The sequence below is a fragment of the Mycteria americana genome, chromosome 2, assembly GCF_035582795.1.
Source record: "Mycteria americana isolate JAX WOST 10 ecotype Jacksonville Zoo and Gardens chromosome 2, USCA_MyAme_1.0, whole genome shotgun sequence".
Lineage (NCBI taxonomy): Eukaryota > Metazoa > Chordata > Aves > Ciconiiformes > Ciconiidae > Mycteria > Mycteria americana.
In genome coordinates, this window is record NC_134366.1 from 1446450 (window position 1) to 1473706 (window position 27257).

At 51.2% G+C, this 27257-nt stretch overlaps 1 protein-coding gene across 2 annotated transcripts; it reads right to left on the reverse strand.

The window, feature by feature from the left end:
- On the reverse strand, positions 1-27189 carry KLHL18 (kelch like family member 18). Of its 2 annotated transcripts, none has more exons than XM_075492191.1 (10): positions 26976-27186; positions 13030-13160; positions 12695-12835; positions 10230-10428; positions 7959-8119; positions 7517-7653; positions 6310-6532; positions 4365-4469; positions 3936-4047; positions 1-1780 (listed from the first exon to the last, which is right to left on the reverse strand). In XM_075492191.1, exons 1-10 carry the CDS (start codon positions 27123-27125, stop codon positions 1394-1396), a joined length of 1746 nt encoding a protein of 581 aa, XP_075348306.1. In that variant the 5' UTR covers positions 27126-27186; the 3' UTR covers positions 1-1393. The 2 variants fall into 2 exon arrangements, with proteins under 2 accessions (XP_075348306.1, XP_075348307.1); XM_075492192.1 differs by lacking the exon at positions 1-1780 and adding an exon at positions 3088-3269 and having other exon boundaries at positions 6310-6547; positions 26976-27189.
- Between the last annotated feature and the right edge of the window lie 68 nt (positions 27190-27257).

The window sequence follows — 27257 nt, forward strand, 5'->3', positions numbered from 1 at the left end:
AGGTATGGCTTTGCCGAAGGGTGAGGCGGGAGGGAGACCCGGAGGGATGGCGGTTCACATTCATGCAAGAGGAAGCGCTGAAGAACTGCTGGAAGCGAGTACTTCCCAGGCAGGGAGCCGCCGCGCCGCCTGCACGCCGCTTTCACGGCCGGCGGCGGCTTCAGCTCGGCCACAAAGAGTTTCCCGGCACAAAACCCACCGTGAAGACCTTTCCCAGCGGAGCAAAACAGAAAATACCAAAGGCGTGGATCTTGCCCATGCCAGGGCTCTGCCAACACGCCGTTCTCCCCGGCCCTTTGCAGAGATGCTCACCCTGCGTCCCCGCGTGGGAGTTCGCCGCCCGAAGCGTCCCCGGGGACGGCAGCTCCCCACGCCGGCACAGCGGTGGGCTTCCAGAGCTGACAAAATTCAACACCTATTTTTCTTGCCCCTCCTGAAAGATCTCGGCCACACTCTGCTCCAGATGCCTCTTATACATCCGCTTTGAAAATATATCAATATTTAATTTAAGGGACGTCTTTATAATTAACACCTCGGCCTATTTCCCATTTTGAAATCCTAAGACTGTTGCTTAGTGTCATTTACGTTCAGCCTTCTCCTCCAAAGCTTGCTAAAATGATTCGATGGTTTAACCGACTGGTTTTTCCTCTTCCTAGTTTCTCCATCATGCGGCTCTTGTGGAGAAGTTTTCCCCATCGAGCTGAAGAAAGCACAGCTCCGCTTCGAGAAGCCAGCGCTGCCTTGTGTAAGAAGCACCTTGAAACGCAGAGCCTGGATGCGGTCGGGGAAGGGACAGGGCTGGGTTTTTTCTGTTTCAATAAGCCAGGCGAGAGCCACCCGTGCCCAGCAGCAAGCTGCCCCGACACCCAAACATCGCTGCTGACCGAAGCCTCGAGGCATCGGGGTAATTTTGCTGCCGACAGAAGGCGCGGACGTATTTTCAAAGTCATTAAAGTGTCCGTTTTTATGTCGCAATTAAGCCTGCCCCCTCCCCCAGCCTACGACAGCACTTCCCAAAGGTGCAGCCGAAAGCAGACCGCAGGGCTATTTGGAAAACCAACGGCGAGAGGAAAGATCTGCTTGAGTCACAGCTCCGAGCAAAGGCTAACGGGTGGCGGAGGGAGGCGGGCAGGTCCTCGCTCGCACCGGCACGTAGACAACACCGTATTTCACCACGTTTGGTCTTTCGGGAGCCTCAGCCCAAAAAGCCAAGGGTGGGGATTGTCGAGTTTTTTTGTTTTTGTTTTTGTTTGTTTCTGTGTGTTTGTGAATGACACTTGAGCACCTGGAAACGCACCTCGGCGCATATCGCATCGCCAAACCCGTCTCTGAACCTCTCCTCAGATTGTCGTTGAAAAGGTAGCCCCCCCCGCCCCCCCAAAACGCTTTCTTCTCAGATGGTCAGGAGGGGTATGCAGCCCACGCCGACCCCTCCCTCGTGGCACACCATGGGGGCCATGAACGTCCAGCGGTTTGTCTCCGGGTCGTACATTTCTACCGAGCTGAGGTTGGACTGTCCGTCGTAACCCCCCACCGCGTAGAGACGGCCACAGTTCGCAACGAGGGAGACGCGGCTCCTCCGGGTGTTCATAGGGACGATCAGGTACCACTGATCCGCCATGGAACTGTAGACTTCGGCGATGCTGAGGAAGCCCGAGCCGTCGTAGCCTCCGCAGACGAACATCTTGCTGCCCAGGGATGCTGCTCCGTGGCGGCAGCGCTTGTTGAGCATGCTGGCGACCGGGTGCCAGGTGGCCGTGTGATGGTTGTAGTACTCCACCTGCAGTCACAGCGAGCACACGGCGTTAGGGGACCCTCGCTCGGGACCTACCGCGCGGCACAATCACAGACTCACAGAGTCGTGTAGGTTGGAAAAGACCTTGAAGATCATCGAGACCAACCATAAACCTAACACTGCCAAGCCCACCACTACACCATGTCCCTCAGCACCTCATCCACACGGCTTTTAAATACCCCCAGGGATGGCGACTCCACCACTGCCCTGGGCAGCCTGTGCCAGTGCTGGACAACCCTTTCGGTGAAGTAAAATTTCCTCATATCCAGTCTAACCCTCCTCTGGCGCAACTGGAGGCCATTTCCTCTCGTCCTGTCACTTGTTACCTGGGAGAAGAGACCGACCCCACCTCTCTACCCCCTCCTTTCAGGCAGTTGTAGAGAGCGATGAGGTCTCCCCTCAGCCTCCTTTTCTCCAGGCTGAACAACCCCAGGTCCCTCAGCCGCTCCCCATCAGCCTTGTGCTCCAGACCCTTCCCCAGCTCCGTTGCCCTTCTCTGGACACGCTCCAGCCCCTCAATGTCTCACGAGACACGAGAATCACACGAGACTGTTTCAACACCCGACTTCAAGCCGGCCGGGGAACTTGGGGTTTGTTTTTTCATTTCATACAATCATAGTTCCTGTCGTTATTAAGCTTTTCTAACACCAACCCTTGCGTTTCACGCCGCTCCCTCCGACCTCAGCCCGGTAACTCACTGGTGAGCTGGGGCAGGTGAATGGGAGAGACTGCTCTCCCCACCCCATATGCTAGAGAGACCACAGCAAACACAGCTTTGAAGATGCTCCCTCTGCCTCTCTCCCCGTTCATCAGCTTCCGCGTGGTGTTTTAAACAGGTACCTGAGCCTCAGCACCAAAAGGATTGAGCACCCTTCACTTAAAGTTCCATTGCCACGGGATCGCGTCTCAATTTCAAGGTATTAATTTTCCTCGTGCGCACAAGATCACGCCGCCGCCCCAAGGCGGAACCAGCCAAAGCTCTGTCAGACCCAAGAGGTGCACGTCCAGGCTGTCCTTAATGATGCCCTAAGTCTCCCCTAACCCTAAGTGAGCCTCCCCACTCTCTCCAGGCAGCAGATTTCAGCTGTAACACTTCAAACTTTCCACATTTCTCACGTCGGACGACCACCGCTCCTGACGCGGCTCAAGCCCATGTCCTGCAGCCCGCGGCAAAGGGTAGGGTTTCTTCCCTTCCTCTGCCCGGTAAACTCTTCCGCTTTCGGAAAAGGCTGACATCTCCTCCCTGTGTATTTGTAGAAGAGCTATCTGGCACCTCAGGGGGAAAAAAACCCCACCCCAGCCACCCACCATTTTGTATCCCTTGCATTTCTAGAGAGACCATTAGATGGACCCCTTCTGCAAGGGCTCCTGCGCTGCTCCAAACCCGTCACGCTCAGGAACGTGCTCAGACGAGCAGATTTGTCGTTCTTGGCTCTGGGGTACTTCAGGCTGCAGACAACAGCCTGCCTCTGATCTGCTGAGCAAGGCAGAAAGGGTCATTGCTACTCCCAAAAAACCCCTTTATTACAAATTTCCGAGAGCAGTGCGTTAGTGACAGACCCAACTCAGATACGGCTCCCTGCGTTCTCGCTCCCGAGAGGATAAATGAGTCTTCTCTGTTCCGCATCAGGTTTTTCTTTAGAGAACAGGCAGAAAACCGACACGCAGAGCAGGTGGAAGAGGGCAAGCGGCCTCGTACCACCAATTCCCCCTGCTGCGAAGCCCGTTTCAAAGGCAATCCGTTCCTGAAACTGAAGCCATCAAACAGGCACAGAAAGCAGAGGTAAGAGCCTGGCATCTGGGATACTTCCGAGCTCAAAGGGACGCAACGATGCGACAATTTAAAAAGTGAAGGAAGTAGGGAGACAACAAAATGCACTGACTCAATCCTTTTGGTGCTGGGGAACACGAGCAGCACTTCCAGTCCAGTTCCCAGTGGGTACCTGGCTAGCTCATTTCTTCCCGAGCAAGAAGAAAGGTCTTGGAAATGACAGAATTTGGTGGTGCAAACAACTTACGGCACTTTGGGCGCACAGGGAAAGGGCACGGAGCCTTCCCAGCCCCAGCCCGGCCTTTCGGCTACCTGCAGTAGATTAATTTCTGCACGAGGCTTGCAGGAACCCGCACCCCGCAGACTTACGCTGTTGAAGATCTGTAGGCCGTCGTGCCCTCCCGAGACGTAGATGCGGCCCTCGAAGATGGTGACTCCAGCGGCGCTGCGGTTGGAGCTCATGGGGGTCACCACTGTCCACCTTGCCGGGAGAAGGGAGAGGTTAGCTCACACACACACACAGCCCGCGGATTATTTCAACTCGATCGGATTTTCTAGGACTGGGTTCCAGTAACTCTCCTTTCAATGCCTATTTTATTTAAACCATGGTTTTCTTCGCTTGGATCCAGGTAAACTCTCGCGAGGAGGGATGCTGCTCCTCTGCCAAGATATAAAGGCTTTTCCGCATCGTTCACCGTGTTTCTTTTACAGCCCGGACGCCCACGTAGCGGTGCCACGGCACGGCACTACCCTAGCAGCAAACAGACGGATAAGCTTTAGGGCACGAAGAGCTCTTACTTGTTCGTTTCTGGAGAATAGGACTCCACGGAGTTGAGGGATGAGTTTCCATCGTATCCACCACATACGTAGATCTGGCCATCCAGCACCACCGTTCCCATGGCACTGCAACGAACAGCAGGACCCCGTGAGACGCCGTAGGTGCTGCCGCACCGTCTGTAACGCAGTACGGCCGCACAGCCTGCCCTGCCCGCTGCCTGCCATCACCTCCTTCACCGCCCCGAACCTCCTCCTCTTCCCCTCGCTTCACCTCCAGGTTGCTCAGCCCCTCAATGCCATCTGAGCGCTAGGTCTCACAGGTCACGAAAGATGCTTGCGGCATGAACGCACCCCGTTTTCCTCCTCAAAGGAATTAAACCAAAACACAGGGAGAAATTTTGATCCAGATCGTGGGTCAAAATCCCAGCGATTCCGTCTGCCCGTGAAGGATCTCCTCGCTGCTGCTATTCGGAGATTAACACTGGCAAGGGACATGGCTGCGCAGCCTCAGGAGATGTGCTAATTGCTGTCAAACGTGAGGCTCGTTAAACCGAGGTGCCTGACCCTGTCATTACACCTTGTAAATCGCGTATTTGGCTATCAAATGGGACGCTTCAGACAAGAGACTAGAATCCCACCTTAAAAATGTCGTCGAAGCTTCTCATAAAAGCCTGACAACACAATTCTCAGGGATAAAAGCCGAGCAGTTTGTACAATAACTGACATTTTCCTCTACAGAAGAGCGTCCGACGCCTGTTCTGCTTGGCTTCAAGGCAGAACAACCCAATCGTGGAAGAGCAACTGCCTCTCCCCGTGGGAAAAGCTCCCAGGAACCTCATTGCTACGGAAAAAGTGAGCTTTTCCACTACAAATTGGAGCCTTGTGCCCAGGATTTCACGTACTCAGCCACTTGCAGCGTGCTCTTCCCAAGCAATCAATGCCTCGGACCACAAAAAACAACCCCAACCAAGCCAGACAAACCATTATGGTAAAGAAGCGCTGCAAAGCTTGCAGAAAAGCGAACAATTTAACAACTCTTAGTGACTGCACACGAGTGCACAGAAAACCGCAGCAAAAACCCTGGCTGCCAGGAAGATGTTTAAACATGGAAGCAGCTACCGTGTTGCGGTGGGGAGGACAGGATGACCACTCAACTTAAGAGGTGGGTTTTCAAAATAACGCAGGGTAAGCTCCCAAACCCAACCACAAAGCAGTCCCTAGGCTGGTCGGGAACAGCGCAGCTCTGTTCATCAAGCACAAACACCTTCCGCTTAGCTGTAAGCTCCTCTCCCTGGACGATAAAAATACTCCTCTCCTTCCCAGCTGTGATTCTCTTATGCTTTCTGGCAGGGAAAGAAGATGCCAGCACTTGACAGAGATGGTAAAATGGATTTATTTGACTCCTAGCAGCACCAGAGTTTCCTCCACGGTGCTCACCAGTGCTTTACCTCCCATCTAGTATCACAGCATGAAGAAACGGGGCTCTCATCACCTCCTTCGGGACTCCAGTTCAAACCCTTACAGACCTCACCAGCAGAACTTTATCGCTCTCTTTTAGTTTGATTTCACTCCTTGATGCCACCAAAACCGAGAGATCTCTGGAGCTTAGAGCCCATGCTGCTCAGCTGCTTTTTACTTCCTGAGGTCTTAATGGCTTACCTGTGCTCCGCAGCACGGATTTACAAGGAATAACTTTGTTGAGCTGCTGACAGTTTTCCCCTCTGACAGTTTTCCCCTCGTACCAGCAAGCAGCGCCCAGAATCAGCGCAACTTGCCTGCCCCATATGTGGCCAGGCAAATCCCACCTGCTTCCATACTGCTCCACTCCTCCTTTTGCTCTTTCCCCACACGTGAAATTCTCATGCGGCATCCACCACCGCCCAACACCTCCAGCCTTCCTACAACCTCATTTTTTCCCCCCTCCTGCTCCAAATGTCCCCTTCCCACGGAGCGAGCCACACGTTACCTTCGCTTGCTGTTCATACTTTCCACTCTGGACCAGGAATCCATCTCCGGGTTGTAAACCTCCACCGTGCTCAGCCTTAGCTGACCGTCGTAGCCACCAATGGCATAGAGCAGTCCGTTCACCACCGCTACCCCGACTCGGCTCCGGGCCGTCGTCATCGGCTGGCACTTCTCCCAGCGGTTGGCAATGGGATCAAAGACTTCCACCACATTCAGCGAGTCACCTGCATAAAAATTTGCTACTCAAATTAAAAGAGGGAGACCTGATAAAACACTGTTCTAGCAAGCTTGCCTGAAGCAGAGGCACGCGAGGGATAAGTGGTCGCTGCTCTGACCCTAAAGATGGGGCTGACACGGGGACTTTGCCTGCTCTTCTCTGGGAAAACAGCCGGGATCTCACAGGTCCTGTTCTGGGCTCCCACACGTCCTGTTCTGGGCTCCCTGCTCCCACAAAGTCAAGTCAGAGGCACTTCCCAGCCACATCTCTACTCACCCGCAAAGAGAGCCTGCTCTGGAAAAACTCACTCCACAAGGCAAAAAGAGCGTAGAGCGTTTCAAAGCTCGCCCGTGCTCCATACCGTAAGATTTGACAAGTCCTAGGCTGTGGAACTGGGGCCCCTTATAACCTCAAAGGGGCAGCAGAGACCTGCAACGTCAAATCTGTTGGTGTCGCTGCTTCCTGGGAACGCGGCTTCTCTACAGGATAAATCAGCCGTGTGGCGGTGTGAGTGGGGTAGGAATCCCACGAGGCAGTGCCCAGCACACACCTGACGTCCCAGGTGAACCGGGTGGGTTGAGGCTCCAGCAGATAGTTTCACGAACACTTTCTGTCCCCTTTTTACGCTATGGCTAGGCGCCTGCAAGCGCAACGCGCTTGCACATGCGATCCCGCAACCCCACCGACATCACCTTGATATCTCCGAGTTCTGCTTGTTGCTATAGGCGAGGACACCATCCTCAAAATCCTGATTCTTTAAGATAACGCAACAACAGCTGTCCTAAATAAACCTGACCTAGACAGAGTTTCTAGATGGAAGACATTAAACGACGGGGACAGCCACCTTGAGCATTTCAGTGGAAGGGCCAAAGTGCTGCACAGAGGAGGAGGAACTGCTCGACGCTTCACGTGAGGGAAGTTCACGATCCCATCGTCCTACCCAGCAAACTACGCTGCTCTCTCCACTGCGGGGAGCGGATATGCAAGGTACCTGCTGAGTTAAGTCCTCCAACGGCATAAATCAATCCTGCAATCGATGTACAGCACCGAGGACGGGTCTTGAATGCCGGGAGGTGTGGCCGGCGCTCTGGCATGAGGTGATAATCTTTTGCCTCATCGACTAGATCCCTGAAATCAAAGCCAAATAGTTAAAGAGCTCGGTTGATACGATGAAATCCGACTGTCTTAAGTCAGATGAAGATTTAAGCAATTGACTTTCCCCTCCTACGGCCAATACTTCTAGAAGGCAATGTGGCCCTGCTGCCAGCTTAAAATTGGGGAGGGTGCTTTGTTTTTTTTGTTATGTGAGGGGCTCATCCACAGAAAGAGAGAATTTCAGTCTCCAAGACTGCTAAACCACATTCCTGCTACCTCCACCCCACCGAAAGCCACCGTCCCCTGGCTGGTTTTCTAACCCTACGTCCAAGCCTCACCTGCATTTGTGGCAGCAGCGGACCAGGTCATCCTGTTGCACGCGGTCAGTGAGAAACTGAGGTCGACAAAGGGGTAGGCGGATTTTGGACAGGAGCTCGGGTAGGAAGGACTCTCTCTGGTCTCGGTCATACCGTATCCAAGCTAACGCAGCTTCAAACACCTACGGAAGAGAGGCATGGGAAGCTGGAGTTTTGGGTTTGTTGTTTTTTTTTTCTTTTTTGCAAGTTCCTACTGCTGCCAGTGGTCCGATGGAAAAGAAACCACATATTGGCAATGATCTCGCCCTGATCCGAGAGGACACCGTTTCAGGACAGAACGGCGATGCTCTCCTGTCGCGTGATGCTCGGGTGGCTCGGCTTTGGCAGCGCTTTCTCTGCTTCCGACTGAGTCTGCAATGCTACTGCTCTATTGCCCCGCGGGGTGGTATGTTTAGTACGAACGTTCGCAGGGAGGTGAGGGAGCTGGGAAGAGAGTTTTGTTAGAGGAGGTGGGACAGAATGCAAAACCTCGTTTATGTAGTGTCAAAAATCAGCAAACCGGGAAAGAAGAAAAGAGAACGGTGCTGCTCTGTGAAAACCAGAAGACAGTTTCGATGAGAGGGATCCATCCGTTAACTTTGGATAACTACACAATAGGTGTCTAGAGCTGAGCTGGCTTCTCTAGGCTCCCTTCGCAGACACTGGAGAGGCAGAGCTCTTCAAAGCACAGCTCACCTGCCCTCTTTTGGATGACTCCAGATCACAAAAGGAGCCTGGTGACTAGTTTAATCGGAGACACGCACTCCTTGGTTCAGGACTCTCACAGTGAAAGCCTGAGCCGGGTTGTGCTACACTCTTGCGCTCACATCCCGATGACTACGTTCAAGTCCCGTCGCTGTCGCCCAAGGCAGAGCTCCCACGGAGCACAGCGTCCCCGGCAGTCGTGCAGACCAGGGGTCACACTCCAAGGCCACGATCACGCACTGCAGCCTCATCGCTGTTCACCAGGTTCGGCTCAGGGAGATCACGAACCCACAGCAGTCTCCCAGAAGCTGCAGGAGAACTGGTCACTGTGGTCACGGCCACCCCGTCGCAGGACAGCTGCCCTCCTGTGGTTGTAGAGAAAAGTCCAGCAGTACCACTGACCAGAACAAAATTGTTAAGTCTTTCTTTTACGGTGGAGATCCGGAGTCTCTCACATCGCCTCTCCCGAGGCTTTCAGTGCAAAAGTACTTCTTCAACAGCACACCATGGTGAGCTTAAAAAAAAAACCAACCACCTTACTTCCACTCTACAAGGCGCTTTATGACCAGCAGATAGGCTGCACTGCGCTAAAATCCTGCCGGTTCTGAAGAGGGGCCTGGCGCCTGTCAGGGCAGGAGGCAACGTCACCGAGCACAGATTCTTTGGACTCCTACCTGCTCCAACAAAGGATCCACTTGGAAAAAAAACAGCAAGAGACAAATTTGTGGTACGATATAGCAACGTGGCTGGAATGTGAAGCAGGTTCCCCCCGCCTTCCCATTTCGGGGGCATTTCAGACAGCCGGATTAACGAAGCTCTCTCTTACCCTACATGGAGATAGCTGTAGGTCTGCTTTTCGTTTGTCACCTCCTTAGTAACCCCCTCAGAAAGAGCAGGACAGATTTCCTGGCTCCAGGACAGGTTCTGTTTCTCCTGCAGACTGTCAGCCCAGCACCGATAGATTCTCGAGGCTGTTGAAATGTCCTAAGGTTGCTCAGCCCTGCTTTCTGTTTTTTTTTCTAGGAACAAGACAGTCTAGAGGAGCCTCGTGATGGCAAATTCAGTGGAACATTCGTTAGAAAATGTTGCTGCGAGTGCTGCAGATTCTTTACACCTCAAAAGCACTCCTCTGGACTTGAACGTGAGCTCTGTGAGGAAGGGCTCCCGGCTACCGCCCACACCCTCAGGCTCTCTGCCCCAGGACCGGCAACTTATCGACAGTAAGGAGCACAGCTGAAGGTCCGCAGGACCCACCAGGTTCCACCTCTGTCACCGATGAATCAAAAGACCTCAAAACAATGTTTTGCAAAATCTACGGTCTGAGAAACTCTACCAGGCATTTCTCGGAGCAAGGTAACATTGGCAGCACAGACAAGAAGTGGGGCTCAGGGAGTCATCATAGCTCTGTCTAGCGCTTCTTAGTGTCCCCACCGTGCCAGGACATCTCAGCTTCATTCAGACCAGGGTCATATCCCATTCCACTCCCAAGCAACCAAAAACCCTCCAAAGGAAAAACTACGTCTGCCGAGACCTACACCAGGTACGCACCTGCTCTTCAGACTTCACGTTGAGCTCATCCCTAGAAACGAGCTCCAGGACGTCTTCAAAAGGCAGTGCCAGGAACTCTTCGGACATGGATACCTCCACGAAGTGCTGATGAATGAAGCTGTTGGCAGCGTCGTAGAGCACCGCACACATCATCGTCTCTGCAAACTGCCGCACTCCCAGACAGTTCTTGGGGTGAAGCCTGGGAAAGGGGGGGAAAAGGAGAGCAAAGTCACGTCAGTTTGACGGACGGATAGAAAGAATTACAAACAGGTTCAGCGAAGCAACGCGAGCCTCAGAGGATATGCGATGCAGCGAAAGCCACAGCTGCGTCCTCTTCAACGATGGCAGGTTCCAGCTCACTGCTGAACGTATCTACGCAGAGATCTGAAGGTGAATCCACAACAGAGCCAGAGGATGGAAACCACAACGTAAAAATCTCTCCCGAGACCTGCCAAGGAGCCACTGGACAGACTCAGCTGGCTCTGCGTGAAGGCTGCAGGTTGGCAGTCGAGGGGAAGCGTGAGGCTCTGCACGGCAATCCCTCCCTCCCGCATCCCGGGGTGCCCGGGCTGTGCATCTAGCACCTTCTTTTTTTTTTTTTTTTTTTTTTTTTTTAACTCCCGTATTGGACAAAGCCAGATTCAAGCACATTGCACAAATCTCAACCATCGGTCTCTGTTTTTCATCTTACATCTTTTCTAAGTACTGCAGAACAGCATCTGTTACAGCTTCATCAAGCCATTTCCTGAGATTAAGGAGGCTTTATCACCAAAGATGCTTTTGCAACCGGAGGTTAGACAGTGAGAAGTACTGCTGCAGATCCGAGCCTCCCTCCAGCACAGCCAAACAGCCGCTGCGTAAAGCTGCTCAGTGGCACCAAGAAGCCGGAGAAGATGATATTCACTACAGTCACGTGCTCTACAGAAACAGGAACGTGTCCTGGACACTCCTGTCCAAACAAGAAGCCCTGCTCAGTACAGGCATGTCGCTGTTCAACGAGAGCCAACAGTTGTGTTGTTTTGTGGCACTAATCACCAGATGCTAAACTAAACACTACCTATACGGAGAAAATACCTTGGGCTCTGATGGTTTCGGTGTCTAACGGTCTGCAAAAACCAGGCTCAGCCGTTGACAGCGGTGTCTAGACGCAGGCGAGGATGTGACATCGCTTGGGTCCACTTTGGGGAAAGCTCCCTCAGTTACTGCCCTATGCTGTGCTAAGAGCAAAGACATAGCGCTGACGGCAGGGGACCTGGACGCGAGGATGGCTCACACAGGGCTCGGTCACAGCACTACGGACCTGTCTGTGCACAGGGGCCAAAAAATATCCCAAGTCTTCATGCTATTTAAGAATGAGAGCTCAGTGTGCACGCTCCAGCTCTTCAGGATGGTCAGAGTCCACCAATTTTCTTGTTATTAATCAAAAGTGACAGGACTTAATTTCAGACACCCAGTTGCTCCTGGTAGATTTGGGAGAACTGTGGCAGCTAAATCTGAGAAACCAAATCACCTCGCTTAACCCAGGTATAGATACAACCACCTAAAGCTAGCAGGGACTCAAAAACTCAATGCAACCCATCTCTTTCCAGCTCAGCGTCATATCCAGTACCTCAAATAAAATGTTTTTGCAAGAAAAATGAATACTCTGTAGTCTTACATAATTTTAAACAAACTGCAGAAAGTCAGGATGCACATGGGACTGAAAATTGAGATATCTTCAACACGGCGGAAAACCATTTTTTCTCCCCAGCCCATGGTTCTAGGATTGCCTCTATTTAGAAGTAAAGAAAAATAACTGGCTGAGATGTTCCATGTCTTTGGTAGGTATGTTTAATATCACGCCACGGAGTACACAGAACAGCTGCAGAGAAATCAAGCTGGGGAAGGGAGGGGGAATTAAACACGTAAGACTCCCTGGCATGATCTGAAGATGTGTGTGGTACGTTTCCAAAGAACAGCCCAGCTTTTCCGTTTCCAGATCATGCTGCTGGAACAGTCTTGCAGCCAAACACCAGCGAGGGAATTGAAAAACCTGGGACCAATTTAAGGCTCTGCCACAGCTTCCTGTCCAGCTCCTTGGCCGAGTCCCTTTGTTCCTCCCCTCTCACACACACGCAACAGCAGAAAGGATAATTACTGCGAGGATGGGTTCGTCAGCGGTAGAGGCAGTCACGCACCACTGCGATGGTTAAACGGCTAGCTAACTCTTAAAAAGGGAAACGTTCACTCGGTTTTGCTCTAACTATTAATTCCCACGGCCGGCCAAGGGAATTGTGTGCCAGCTGTGGCATCTCATAAGCCAGATAAGTTCTTTTATAGGCAACGAGAATGGTGAGTCTCGGGAGACACAGACCTCCTTATCATGCTGGCAGGAGACATCCCGCTCCCTCCCAAGCCAGACACAGATGATTAAAACCTTGCTGCTGTCGGGGAGCAGCAAGCACAGCCAAAAGACGACCCCTTACCTCTCTCTGAGGAAAGTGCAGCAAGCATCTTTGATGTTCTGCAGCTGAAGGAAACTTGCCCCCATCAGCAGAGACTGGACGTTCTGCTGATCTATCGCCAGGTGACCGTTGTAGGCAAAGTTGATCAGAGCCTCGAGTGCACTAAAAAGGGGGAAAAAGGGCAGAAAAATCTACTGAATTCAAGCAAGCATGGGACCCTACTAACAGAAAAAAATATTTCCTAGCGCCATTCACACAGAGGGTAGGCTTTCAAGCCTCGCACACACAACGCCGAGGCCTGCAGAGCACTCACGGTCCCCTCTGGATGTCCTCGCCCGTGTGCCTTGGGACGTTACCTGGGATCCATCCCCTGCATGACGATCTCATCCTGCTTGCACTCCATCATGTCGTTGGTGAACATGGCGTGGAAGTACGGGATAGAAGCTGCCAGCACGATCCGGTGAGCGCTGAATTTATGGTCCCCTACCTAAAGGGAGAGAAAAGGAGAAGAAGGGAAGATCAGCACCATCCACCACCAGCCGCACGGTCCAGATGATTCACTGTAGCGCAGCTCCGCCAGCCCAGCAGCAACCGAGGGCTGGAAGTTGGACAATTTCCATTTGCAAACAGGACAGCAGCCTGTCTCTTAAATTCAAACTTTTGAATCCAGTTTTCCAGCCTCATAAGCCACCACGAGCGGTCAACCGGGCAAAGATAAAACAGTATTACAGCCCAAGAGCAGGTCGTCTCCAGATTGCTAACAGAGAACAGCCAGGTCCACAGAACCACGCGTTTACACAAATCAACTCGCTATTTAACTGCGCACACAAGTTTCAAACCCAGATCTGCTTCCCCCGGCTGCTCGGGGCACAAAATGCTCACCCATGGCCCTGCTTCAGATAACGTGCTGCCCCTAACAGCCGGCAATCGCCGGCCCCACATCACCCGTCTGAGCCGGGGACACCCCGAGCACAGCCACGAAGGCTCAACCGGAGTCCTGCACTGCAATTATTCTGCAGAATTAAAAGCTGGGCGACGTGGCCGCCCGTTTCCTCTTCCTGGGCTCTTCCTCTGAACCGATGACCGGCTTACAGGTTAAATCCCACACGCTCTTCTTCTCGGCCAGCCATCACGTACCTTCTGCTTATGCTCAGAGCCGGTCACCTTCACTATAACCTAGAGGCTCGTATGGGCTCATCTTCTTTAAACCTCTGCAGATTCACTGTAGCTTTGCTATACTTACATTTACATCCTCTGAAGAGCCTTCCCAAGCTACAGAGAGAGGCTTGGAAGGGGCTTCTTGCACCCGATTCCAGTTCTCACTCCTGCAGACACTCTACAATATTTCACCCTCTTCAGAATCGCACAGGTCTTTGCTCCGATTACTTCTCTCTGTTGGGTCTGAGCTTTTTTTTCCCCTAATTTCCAGGCTAACCTGACTCATACCAGTCTATGCCCATCTGAGCTTGTGCAGAACTGCCCTTTTCCCCCACTTAAGCAATATTTTCCCTTTTGAGCTTTGTTTTGCTGGGACAAACAAGCTGGCACAGCAAGTCCTCTACTCTCCAGGTCATCCGAGAAGCCCTTCTCTTCTCTGCACTTCTCTACAAAAAGCTTCATCACCCTTTCATGTCTAGGCAGTTTATTAACAAAAATGTTGTTTGCATTCGGGGTTTTCATGGTTCCCAACAGTGCCTTGCCTCTCCCTCTAGGCCCAGAGCTCTCACACCCAGTAAATACGACTTGCTGGGAATTTAGAAAGCAAAATTCCTGCCACATTAAAAAAAAAAAAAAAAAAAAAAGAGGAATTGGGCACTACGAAAGATCCATAAGCAAGCGGTGGGATTTTTTTTTTTCTTTTTAAACAAAAGCATACTCAACTGCCACAAACGCTGTTACAAGGTTTTTTTAAAACCAGCTTGACCACCCAGCTGCTCGCTGTGCGTGCCTGCCTGCACGACGACTGGGACTGTCGAACATTTAGCGTGTGGTCAGCTCACGGCGCTGCGTGCCTCGGGTGCAGGGGCAAGTCTGCTCTGCCCGAGCTTCCCAATTTAAAACAGCGCTGCAAACATCCAGTCAAACTGCTTCCAAGATTTGCTCCAGCCTGGCAATGGCAGGGCCACTTTTGGAGAGCCTTGCCTCTGTCCTGGCCAGCTTAGGTGTGCCTGAACCCCTGCCCGTGCTGCCCACTGTGCCTGGATTACCCAGCACAAACCCCGCTGTCCTGGATTTTGCAGAGTTCCCAATGCCCGGAGCAAAAGCAGCAAGTGAAATGGTACGGACTATTCCAGCTCACGGAAAAAAAACCTCACATATATACTTGTACGGTGATTTGTTAGCTCAAGATCTCTTCTACTAACCCAAAACCACACGTAAAACATCTCAAAGGCTCCAAGACTTGAGAGCGCTATGCTACAAACACCGGCAAATACTCTGCTGCTCTGTTCCCTTCTCTGCTAACTCAGTCACTAATTTATCTCGTGCTTTACCTCCACCTCCTGCCCTCCCGTGCCAGCATCGAGCAGAAGGAGACGAGCTCCTGAGACAGCCGAGCAGAACCATGGTGGAGAAAGAGGTAGGGATAAAAGGGCTTGCCCGACAGATGAGGGTGAAGGTGATGTTCCAGGAGAGAGAGGGAAGAAGCAGAAAAGAATAAGGTAATCAAAGCAAGCGGATGGATATTTTATAGCAGCGAGATGGTAAGGACAAGCATGGAAGTTAAGACAACGGCTCTATCAGTGCTACAGCAGCAATTGCTGGACCACGGTATGGGCACAGCCCGTGCTCCCTCAACGTGCAAAACCATCACCAGCTCCCTTGTGTGCGCACAGCAGGACAGGGCACCTCTGGCAAAAGGATTCGAGGCTGCTAGGACTCGCAAAGGAGCCCACGGCCAAAGAGGGGTCTGAGCTCAAAGCCACAAGCCCCAGCCCTGTCCGAGCAACGAACGTTTGCAGAGCAGGGTTCCCCACGCTGACTTTATGCAGCCTCTTGTAAGCGAGTGCAACCTCTGGCCTGGCCTCTCTAACACCAGAGGTTTAAAAATACTTATAAATAACACAGAGTTTAATGAGAAAAGCCCATCAGAGGAAGGAAGCGTTCAAGAACCTGCACATCTCTGAAAGCTGACAAAAACCTCACTGTGTCCACGGCTGTGGGGTTTTCATTTCCTTACTCCGCATGGCTAACTGCCAAGTCGAGCACACGTGCACACGAACAACTCTGCTTCTGTCCGTCTCTCCGCGTAAGCGAGGCAGCAAGGCGCTGCTTGGGAAAGAAGTACAAGAGGTACGGGATTAAGATAGGTAAAGGAGGAGACTTGGGGGCTGAAGCTCTTTGTTTGGGACTTCTCGCTGGGGAAAGGTTTACATACGACCAGCCGCAACCTGGCTGACCGCGATGACTAATTCGCTGCTCAGCCTGTCCACGTTCCAGCCCCGAGGCTCAGAAACGCCGGACCTGCTCAGCAAGCTCCGCATGCTCCGGCACTTCCCGGCCCCTTCCTACCCCACGGATGAAGCCACTCCGCCAGCCGTGCCTGCAGCAGCTGCTCCTGACCCAGCCCGACGAGGAATAAACACGGGTGAAGCTAACAAAATGGGTCTCGTTATTTACATACCTCAATGCTGTAGCTCTCGGGCATCGCACACAACGCTCGCCAGCCTGGGACGTCTCGCACAGACCTGGCAGACGCTGCAGGAGGACTCTGGTAGCTCGGCGGCAGGACCTGGCCTGTTCTCATTACTTCTCCTCACCGCCACGCGCAGAGTAAGGTCTAAACGTTACCAGCGTCATTTCGGAGCTGGGGCACTAACACCGCTGCTAAAGCAACAGATATATGCCCACAGATGAAGCCTGCAGCGCAAGAAAGGTTTGTTCCTTGGTCAAGGGCAAAGGGCTGATTAAAAACTCCAGGCTATTTTCTTTCATGAGAGATGCATCTCTTCTTCAAAATATTTTTTTTTGCTGAAAATGTTTTCAACGAAAGGGCAGAGGACTGCAGTGCTGGGAGTCACCCACCAGGAGCTGGCCTGGAGCATCCAGCTTCTGCAGGGAAACCCCTTCCCGGGTGTCTCAAACATCCCCAAACACAGGAAAGCTCCATTTTTGCTTTCGGTATTTCTCTGGCTTGAAACAAGGCGAGAGAACAAGGCCTCATATCTCTAAAATTTTGAAAGACGTTACGGTGCCTAGAGGGAAGTCAGTCCAACTGCAATGCTTACTTTGGTTTAATATCTCTCTTAACTACAAGACGTGTTGGGATGAGCGTTCCCATCCAGGCAGTGCAGAATGTGGTTGAGTGCGCAAGAAAAACACTTTAGTTGAATCTCATTTCCACCCAAACACAATTTGCCAAAAATCACAGCTATTCAAAGGTAATTTCACCGTTTTTAAAAATAAAAAGTAGTATTAAAACCGAATAGGCACCTATTAAAATGATACACCTGCTTCAAATGCATACTGCGATCCTCTGGTTATAACTAAAGTTAACCTTATAACTCAAGCTAATACCCATTTCAACAGCAAGGGTATATTTACTCAAAACAACCAAGCCTACAGGGATACCCAACAATGAGAAAAAGCCCTCTGTTTCGGAAAATAACTGTCAAGTACAAAAGCAACACCAGCCTGAAGTTTACTTTAAAAATAGATTGAGTTTTAAAATGGCTCTATGTGCCGGGTAGCCATCTAAGCCGTGGTTGAATTCACCGATTTCAGTCGTCGGGATTTATCCAGTCTGCTGTGCCCCGGGATTTCCCAGCCCTTGAGCAGCTCACCAGAACCGCTCATGCTTCCCTCTCCCTCTCCGCCAAGCACAAGGTCAATCAGCGCTTCCCACGTCCTTTGCCAGGGCTGCGTTTCTCCGCCTGCCACCGTGCTGTCACTCTGCGGGCAGCGGTGAAGGGCTGTGGCACGTAGACAGCCACCGGTAACACCACCGCCGAACCAGACAAATACTGTCTGCAACCCTCTGCCCTTTTTCTTCCGAGGAGTTCAACGCTGCAGCTCCAGACTTCTGCCTCCTGCTCACAGCACAAACCTTTTTTGATTTTTTTTTTTTTTTTTTTGACCTTGCCTCTCTGACGGATGCATATATTAAACTGCATCTCCACTGCCTGCATTTCTGCCTAGGAAAAGCAGAAAGGGATCAAAACACAAGAGATACTTTACGCTCAAAGTCCAAATACAACAGATTTGAGCACTGTCCAAGAGTCTGCGCAGAGCTGAAGCTTTCCACCGCGCTCCAGCTTTAGGGATGCACTGCCGTGATCTCACCCCACGACGGGCTGCCACCAAACACCCTTATTATAAAGAATACGCCTGGTTATTGCACAAGCAATCATTCATAGTCATTCAGCAAGATTCCCGATGGGTTAATGAGAGCTGTATCATCACAGGAATGAAATACCTTGTGTCTGGGCAGCACCACCCTTCCGGCTCTGAGCCGCTCAGCAGCTCCAAGGGACAGGATTGTTCCCCTGGTGGGATGCTCGCCCTTCGTTAGGGAAACGGTTTCACCTTGGGGAATGCCCCATTTAACAGATTAACTGCACTGGGGACAACCCTGCACAGCCAGGGCAGGGTTTGAACTAACCAGAGGTCGTTTTGGTTACCTGCAGGGAAAAACCTCGGCTCCCCACGCAGGGCTTGACCTCCTGCCCCGGCTTGGTCCCCATCTAGGCATGGGATGCAGCCGAAGCCACGTAGTTCACAACTTCTTCCCTTGCGCTGGCGATAGCACTCGCCTGACCTCGCCGTTCAGGGAAATAAAACAGAAACAAGCTGTACAAAAAAGGGAATAATCTTCTGCTGTCGTAGCAGGGGAAGGGGGAAGACTGGGACTGGTCCCTGCCAGCAGCGAGATCCACGGAGCTGCATCAGCAAAGAGCTGATCCACGCTGCGATCGCCACCGGCTGAACGGAAACTATTTCCTAGTGCTGGACAAGACAAAACCTGTGATTCCTTTTTTTTTTTTTTTTTTTAAAACTTGCTCCTGTAATGATAGAGGGCCCTCAGGGAGATTCATAAATTGGGTTCTCTGGTCTAGAAACTATCATTATGTTCATACCATCAGCACTTAACGGCAAGTCCTGAAGGAACAACTAAATTTCTTGCTGCAGGTGAATGACAATACCTGTTTTTCCTGTAAAAGATGAAAAATAATTTTGAGGATGAGCACACAGTGCATGTCCCGTCAATTCACCCTCGCATCTTCTGACTCAAAAAGCGCTCCCTATCTCCAGAGCCAGATGATCTCCCTTTCTTCTAAGCAAATAAATATGCTTTCCTACACCTGATGGAGTCACGCTACAGTCACGTAAGTCTAACAAGAAAGCGAAAAAGAGCTCATGCTCTTCTTGATATCATTCCATGCTACCATTGACAGGTTTCCCCTTGCTCAAAATCCATCACAGCCCTGCCTGCTAATTCCAGAATTACCAGCAGAACATTAAAAAAAATATAGAAAAAGCTTTGTCTGGTTGAGAAAAACCCCATTTTTGTCCTCACTAAGTGCGCCTGGCAGGGACAGTCTGCTTGGTCCCTGTTTTGATTTTACGGAGCAGCTCATACTCGGCCACGCAGCCTTTGGAACTGGCCGCCCTTTCCATCCATATTCAAGAGTTGTGTCAAATGAATGATCTTCCTTTTTATTTTATATTTATATACGGCTGCTTACACCCCAGGATTGAGCTACCCAAAGGGTAGGATGTCGCCCACCCAAAGAGCTGGCGTCTCCGACAGCAGCCGCTCCCTCGCGACAGCAGGATTTTATTGCCTACCTAGCGTCATGGGGCAAGCTGCTGAGAAACCGCCGTAAGCTGGGATGTCACTCAGTATTTGGCTTCCCTCGCTCTGTGTCATCATGGGACGTGCGTCTAAAGCAGAGTCTCGGTTGGGGATTTCAGCTTTCAGCTGAAGGTGGAAGCTCTCGTTTGCAAGAACAGACCGTTTCATGGCAATACCTGCCACGTTAGAGAAATCGGGCGCTCCTGGTGAGTTAAACAGAAATCAGTGCATTTATCTTCTGCTTTTTGAGCCTGGAGTTCAGGACTGTCTCCAGGCACAAACGAAATCACCACAAACTTCATCGTATCCACATCACTAAGCCAGAATCAGCTATTTATACAAGCACCAAAAAGAGAAATACCCCAGGAACTCCACATCAGCAAGCTCGCTGGGAAGAGGCTTGAGGATAAGTCCTTCAGGCAGGGCTGTCATCCCTTTCATAGCCTGAGCAAAACAGCTTAACCTTTCAGAAGATTTCCACCTTTACGCAAGGATGTGCTATTCTACAATACACAATTTTAGATGCCTTTCTTTTAAGGCGCAAGATACTGTTTGCCAGAAACAAGAACACAGAACCACTGTTTGCAAAGCATCCTTTCTGACCACAAATATCACAGAATCGCCTTCCAACGTGTTCTCTGGCCAAGTAATAAAAGGCACGCTCTCCCTTACACTCCCACGTCCACAAAATGTTAACAAGTTCCAGGGTACAACGAAGCTTTCTCCATAGAAAAATGGTGTAGGTGTAATAAAGGCATCTATTGTTTTCACGACATCATTGCGATGCACAGATGAGAAGTCTCTCGAGTTCTCTGCTGCAAAGATCTTTCCCCCAAAATACATCTTTCCTGACACGACAACGGCATTCAAGTCACAGAGAAGCCATAGGAGAAACTAAGCTAGCGCCCAAGCCATCGTAGCAAAGTTTTGCTAGGCAGAAGATAGCGGAAAAGTAAAGTTTAAGAGATCTTGTATCAAAATTCAGAGATTCAGATAAATACCCTTCCTCCCCACCCCTTCCCACCCAAACCGTAGCTGGACGAGACGTGAAAGAGTATAGACCAAACTTGGCATGTGCAAAACCAAGAGACTTGATCGCATTAAGTCATACATCCTTCTGGTCTAGACTAATTAGAGCCCTGCTGATATAATGGTAACCAATTACTTTGAAACAGAAAAGACATCCCTTTTGCATGTACAACCCGAATGCACGTTCCCAGATAATTCACTTCCAATTTAGAGGAGCTGAACTGCTTGGCTGGACCCCGGTCTCTCCATTTCCCATGGGGAGAGGGGAAAGGAACGCATCCCAGGGGGATCGCTCCTGAAGGACCAGAAAAAAGCTGAGGGTAACTCAACAGTTGAGGGACCCTCTTGGGCCCTCCAGCCATGGGCACCCCGGTTCCCTGCCACATTCCCCCAACCTCTTCACAACAGAGACCCCAAATCTCTCCTATACCCCGACAACCCCTACGGCAACACGGAGAACGCCCAGCCTCTTAACTCATCCCGCAGCATCCTGCTCCTCAATAGGCAAGAAGTACCTGTCCGTGCCCCTGCCAGACACCAGGTTAAATACCCAGGTCACCAAAGCCCCCCTGAAACTGTAGGACAAGTTTTGCTTTAAAAAGTACATTAAAAACCAGGGCAAGTGGGTTTGGAAGTCAGACGGTAAGCCTTTTTGCCGCGCTCAGAGAAGCTGAGTAAAAAGCTCAGCGCAGAAATGTGTGGTTTCTGCTAACGCTTTGGGTTTAACATCTTCATAAAACACTAAAAATACTTGTCATTTCTATAAGGGGAACAGCATTTACATTAGCTGAGACCTCGGGTGAAAAAAGAAGACCAATCGTCACCCAAAGTAGCTCGTTACTGCTGTACAACAAGATTTAAATAAGATCCTTAACCTAAAGGTCTCACGTGCATGCCAGATTATCTGTTTTTTAAATCTATCAGCTACTCAAATAAAAAGATATTCTCTCTCCTACCAAGCTAACTTCCCTTAAGGATCTCACAAATGTGCTCAAACGTCTGCAGAGCAGCCAGGCACTGGGTTTTCAAGGACCCTGCTGAAATTACGCCGGCAGCCTAAGCTGTCTGGAATTCCACTTAATCTGCCACGTCGGGACAAAGGGAGGCTCCTCCACCTCTGCGTCTGCTTGGCAGCAGCAGCTCTCTCGGGTGCATCTGCTCGAATTTGGAGGGTTTCGAGTTAACAGTCCGCTTTGGAAAAACTGTGATGAGAAGGGGAGAAAAGCCAACAGGACTATCACCTGTCAGTCCGATTGGGATTGTACGTGAAACAAATAATATAACCTCTCCACAGCTTGGAAGTGTTTTAACTTGCCAGGCTTGCACTATGTTTTTAAGAGACTTTTCTAATTAGTCTTGGAGTTAGTCATGGAAATATGGCATTCGAGCGATTCAAAACCAAACGAGGAGCAGCAACAACAAGAGGAGCTCACATTAACTTCGCTCTTTGAGGATTCAGAAAGGCACAAACCTCCTCTCTTTTGACAGCGGTTTATCCAAGATCGCTGGAGGTGCCGGCCTGGCACTCAGTTCTCCTCTGGCTCCGACCGCAGCGAGCAGGAGCTATAAAGACATTTGTTCCCCTCGAATTTATCAATGAAGAAATACGACAAGTATTGCTTCCCTGTTTTATGGAGTGGTGCGGTCCACAAGCTTCCAGCAAGCTGCTGATGCGTCCCCAGAGAGCACTTGTACCTTGGCCTGAAGCAGAGACGCAAACTCCAGAAAACAAAACTGCCCAAGCAGCTTTCATCTTGAGAGGATATTTGTCTGCAAAAAACAATGCTCAGGAAGAACACAAATACCGAGTAGCTTCTTTTCTGCAATTAAAAAGCAGATCAGGATCTCCAGATCAGGGACTAACGCCCCCAAATACCTCCATTTGTCCGTGATTCTTCGGGCTTTTGCAGTGTTTATTTGTGAGCTCTAAAATGCTTTGAGAAAACACACACCCAGAAAAAAAGACTACAAATCCACGCTAAAATAAGTGGGAAAGGTTCTGCCGTGCTACTGTGTACAGGAAACCAAAGCAATGAGGGCCCAAATCTTTAATGCAGAGCTTTTCTTATCCAGTGAGCTTAGTAAGAAGCTAATTGATTTCTACACATAAGGTAAAATCAATGGCAATAGAAATAACTGAAGACTTCCAGCTCATGTTTAGACAGAAGGCGATGTTATGGGTGAAAAGTTCTTGGGAAGAAAGAGCTCTGGGGAGAAGCGGAGTAGTGCCTGGACAGGAGCACGACAGCACTGCAGACAGCAAGGCAGCCAGAAAACAACCCAAAAGTCTCTTAACATGAAGACAGCCTGAAAGAAACTGCTTTAAATCCCACTCCTGGGGAAAAAACAGTGGACGCAGAAATCAAACCCCACTGATTTCATCCCCAAAACCCAGCTGCCAGTAACCGCGACATCATCTGACCCATAGTAGATGGCACCCAGAGGAGATCTCGCTACAGCAGGTTCCGCTCCACGGCCAGAGATGCTAAGCACATTAAATTTGAACCTATCTCTAGCACATATATAGACACTTTGCCACTCACAGCCCATTTCAAGCCTGAGAAATTCGGACAATTCAAGCTTCAGTCCATCACTGAAACCCCAGTTTGGCCCCGGATGCAGGGAGAGCTGCATGGAGAACGGCTGCTTCTCTGCTGGTTTTGCCGGATGCTCTGATTTCACAGCCTACTATCACACCTCAAAGCACGTAATCCCAAACTGAAAACTAAATTTGAAATAAGTCTCCCAGTCTTCAAACTGCTTGACACGTCCATATTTGTAGCTAAAAGCCTTAAAACCCACCAAACTGGGGAAAAAAAAGAAAAAAAAAGTAAAGAAGCTTCCTTTCTGCACGCTCGACGATTGCTCCAGGCTTGGCGTTTCCCCGTCACAGACGCAACACTATCAGCTCTGCCAACACCACCAATATTGGATGAGGAGAGAAACACGAGTCTTACTCTTCCACAATATTACTCTGGACAGGTTAAACTGGCAAGCAGGGTGGGTTTTGTTTTGTTTTTTTTTTTTTTTTAACCAGAGAAGACCACGCCAACACGCAATCTAGCGATCCTGAGAGAAGAGAGCAATAGCAGAAATTTGGCTTTAGTAAGCAAAAATCCTACTTTCACCAAAGGAAAATGAACTAACCACAGAATAAGGTGTGCCTCCTTGCCCTCCCTCCTCCCTCCAGTTTATTCGCATGTGTTTCTACCAAACCATACTAAAATTATTCTTTAAGTAAACACTTCAGAGAGTTGCCAAAGGGAGACTGAAAGGACAGATGCCTGCGATGGAACATCTTCAAGAGGAGCTCTGACCTGCAGCTATTTAAGAGACAGGAATAGAAAAGGACTTTTCAAGTCCATAGCCTCGACCATCCGCACAGGAAAGGAGCTTTGGCTCTCGACAAACACATCATAAGCCGCTGGAAAGATGCGCGGCTCGCTTACTGCCCCGTGAAACTTTGTTTTCACATGGGCAACCACGAAAAGCAGTGACAGATTTCCCTAAGCTGAGTTTGAATAATCGGAGCTCCAAGGGAGCCAGTCAAATCAGCACTTCTTGCTTTTAATCGCATCTAAACCCAGCTGCCGTACGCTGCCGAGGCAGCACCGTCTCCTGCAGAGCAGCGCGAACGGTTTCTGAGAAAGGAGAACAAATTCTGCCCCTCCTATTTACTGAATGAATGCTCGCCTAGCTTTACGAGGGGAATAATTAAAACAAACAAACGAGAGTACCAACGCTTCCTAACAATTTTAGGCCTGTTTGTACAGCAAACATTTCTGTGGGCTGGAAGAATCATTTACAGCCATTGACCCCAACGCTGATTATCGGTAAAGCGGCCACTAAAAACCTGAACTGTGCTGCAACAACGCTGCTTGCTCCTATTTCAGCCGCAAGCCTGAACGCTGGTCACATCAGGAGGAATCCAACTTCTGGCCCAAAGCGGTGTTTGGTAGCTTTTATTTCTTTATAGAGGTGACAGCCTGGAAGTACTAGGTGTGAAAAAACAGCAACAAACTCGCTCCAGTGGTGCGACAGGCATCGGGACCCACTACGGTCTCCTTCAGGTATTGACTTTAAATGCTTCTCCGTGCTTTTCCTACCTTCAGTTCAGGTAAGAAGTACTCGGACGCCGTCCCTGCTAGACAACTCACTTGGCAGGCTCCTTCTGCATCGCCCTGGATTTACGGCTTCACCAACGCATGCGGAAAGCGTTCCCGAGCAAGGTCAGGGAAGAGCCGAGTTTTGCGTCAGCGGCGTTCAAGGTGGCTAACCGATTCAAAGCCGCCTCCAAAGTCGAGCTAAGAAAAATGACTTCTTAAACATTCAGCAGCTAGAGAAGACACCCTGTACCGAACAACGGGGAGGAAAGGCTTGGCTCGGATTCAGCAGGCAGCATTAATTCAATCGCCACGGGACACGTAGGCACCGAGAAATCTGCTGTCAAGAGGCAGAAGCGGCAAAGAGGTGGGATATTTTGACACGATGACTCAATGCAACAAGAGGAATCACACGAACGAAGTACGTGTACAAGGGAAAGCTGGACTGTTTGTTTGAACCAACACAGACACAAGCTGTCAGCCCTCTGCCAAACGTATCAGTCATTGCTGGGATCTCCCTTCAGTATAATAAAGAATTCACCAGGCAGCAGAGAAAGTTAAGACTCATTTTAAGAACGACAGAAACATCTCTCTTAACAGATTTTAAACCTTTGTAGGAATGAAAGGCTCTGCACCCTCCCCAGACAGCAACAGTCCCTGGAACAAAATATAATAAGAGGAAAAAAGAAAGCGGGGCTAACACGGTGCCCTCATCCATAAAGCTGCCCAGCACCATCAGGGCACTCATTCTGACAGCTGGACCAGAGGGCTTCAGCCCTCAAGACTGTAAAAGTGTTCCCACTCTGCCGCCAAAGATATAAACAAGATTAAAAAAAGCACTTTGCTATGGTAAATCTAAGGGAAAACTTATTCAGTAGAGTTTTGCAGAACAATGGTGGGGTATTTATCTGAGATAAGGCCGGGGTCGTATCACTCGTCGCTATTGTCTCCCTCCGGACCACGCAGAGCGGCCCAACCCCAGCAAGAGGACCCACAGGCGGGTCACTACTGGGATTCCAGAGACGTGGGACTCGCAGGACCTGAGACTCTTCTTCTACAACATGAAGCCACCTCAGTAACACAAAGTTTAATTCTAATAAAATGGCGCTCTCCATCACAAACTAGTTTTGTCACAGAATTCCCCCAGGTTACGGCACAGACTGTCGCAAATACCGCATCTTAGAAGGTACAACCTCTTCCACGGAGGATCAGGGCACGGCTGTGCTCTTCACAACGAGCATTTCAGCCCGCGAGGTAGTCGCTCTTTGCGGGAGGCGATGGCTGATCTACGGGGAGGAGGCAGCCCCGCGTAGCCCAGGGGCGCACCCCAATCGCGCGTCCTGCGGTCTCCACGACGGGCACAACCCTCGCCGGCTCCTTCTTCGGCAGCGGGAGGTAGGTGAAAAGTTTCAGCATGAGTAGGCTGGGAAACATCTTCACGTTTTAATTAAGCTTGAGAGTTAATTCTGGAATGACTCAACCAATCCTAGGAGTTGCACGTCGCACCCACCACACAACAAACTCCTCTGCTCCTGGTCTGACAGACTCCAGCATCTCCTGCCCGGCGCTGGCCACGGGCCACTCGCAAAGCCCTCACAGCCTAAAATCCCATCCTGAGGATTTATCAAGGTTATAGATTATTTCTTTGATGTAAGAAAGTGACGTTCTTAAAAGATAAAGGTTTCCTAGGGAAAAGGACTCTTCTCCCATGGGTTGGAGCAGAGGTTGGTCCATAAACCAACACCAACCCCATCTGTAGCGTGAGCTCCCAAACCACTCCTCAGCGCCGGGACCACCACCGACGCGTGGCGGGGGCTCTGGGGTGCCCCGTTTCCTCCCAAAATAAGATTATTTTACTGACTCACTCTGCTTGGCTGCTGGAAAAACCACAACGGCTTCAAGGGAGACGGAGGCTCCGTCTCCCACCCCCTGCCCGGGGCGAGGCGCAGCGTCGGGAACGGGGTGTCACCGGCACGTCCCGGCACCCACCCTGGGCTGGAGGTGCTCAGCACCCTCCTCACCCCCCAAGGGGCCCTCACAGACCCCCCACCCAGGGCTGGGGGGGCCCAACACCCCCTAATACCCCACCAAGGGGCTGGGGGGGGGGGGTGTCTCAGCACCAACCCTTCTCCCCTGACAGAAGCCATGGGAAGGGGGGACCCTCCGCTCCCCTTCTCCCCGCCAAAGGGGCTGGGGGGGGCTCTCAGCTCCCCCTCCTGCCCCCACCAAAGGGGTTCTCTGCTCCCTCCCTTGTCCCCACACCAAAGGCACCCAAGGGGACCCCAGCTGCCCCAGAAAAGGGACTGGGAAGGGGGGGGTGTTCCCTCAGACCCCCCAGCAGCCGGGGTCCCCTCAGCCCCCCCGGGCCGGGCCGCACCTTGAGGGTCACGTCGCAGAGCTTGCCCTGCCGCCGGATCTCGCCCATCACGCCGTAGCCGCGGCTGGGCAAATCGCCCACCGAGAAGTGTACCAGGTCCTCGGGGTCCAGCTCCGGCTCGGCCCCCGCCGCCGCCGCCGCCTCCAGCATCTTCCCGGCCGCTCCCGCCGCGCACCGCCTCGCTTCGCCTCCCCCGCGCCTTGTCCCCGCCCGGCCGCCGTAGCGCGGCCCCCACCTCTCCCACTTCCGCCTCCCTGCACTTCCGGTTTCTCCCGGAAGCGG

What these genes read in the sequence shown, in the direction of transcription:
- KLHL18 (XM_075492191.1), bottom strand. Translation starts at nt 27,125, where the DNA reads ATGCTGGAGGCGGCGGCGGCGGCGGGGGCCGAGCCGGAGCTGGACCCC. An exon ending in CGCTGCTGCCACAAATGCAG is followed by an intron (nt 7,654 to 7,958) that starts GTGAGGCTTGGA and finishes CTTTGATTTCAG; the next exon opens with GGATCTAGTCGATGAGGCAA. An exon ending in GCCTACAGATCTTCAACAGC is followed by an intron (nt 1,781 to 3,935) that starts GTAAGTCTGCGG and finishes CTGTGACTGCAG; the next exon opens with GTGGAGTACTACAACCATCA.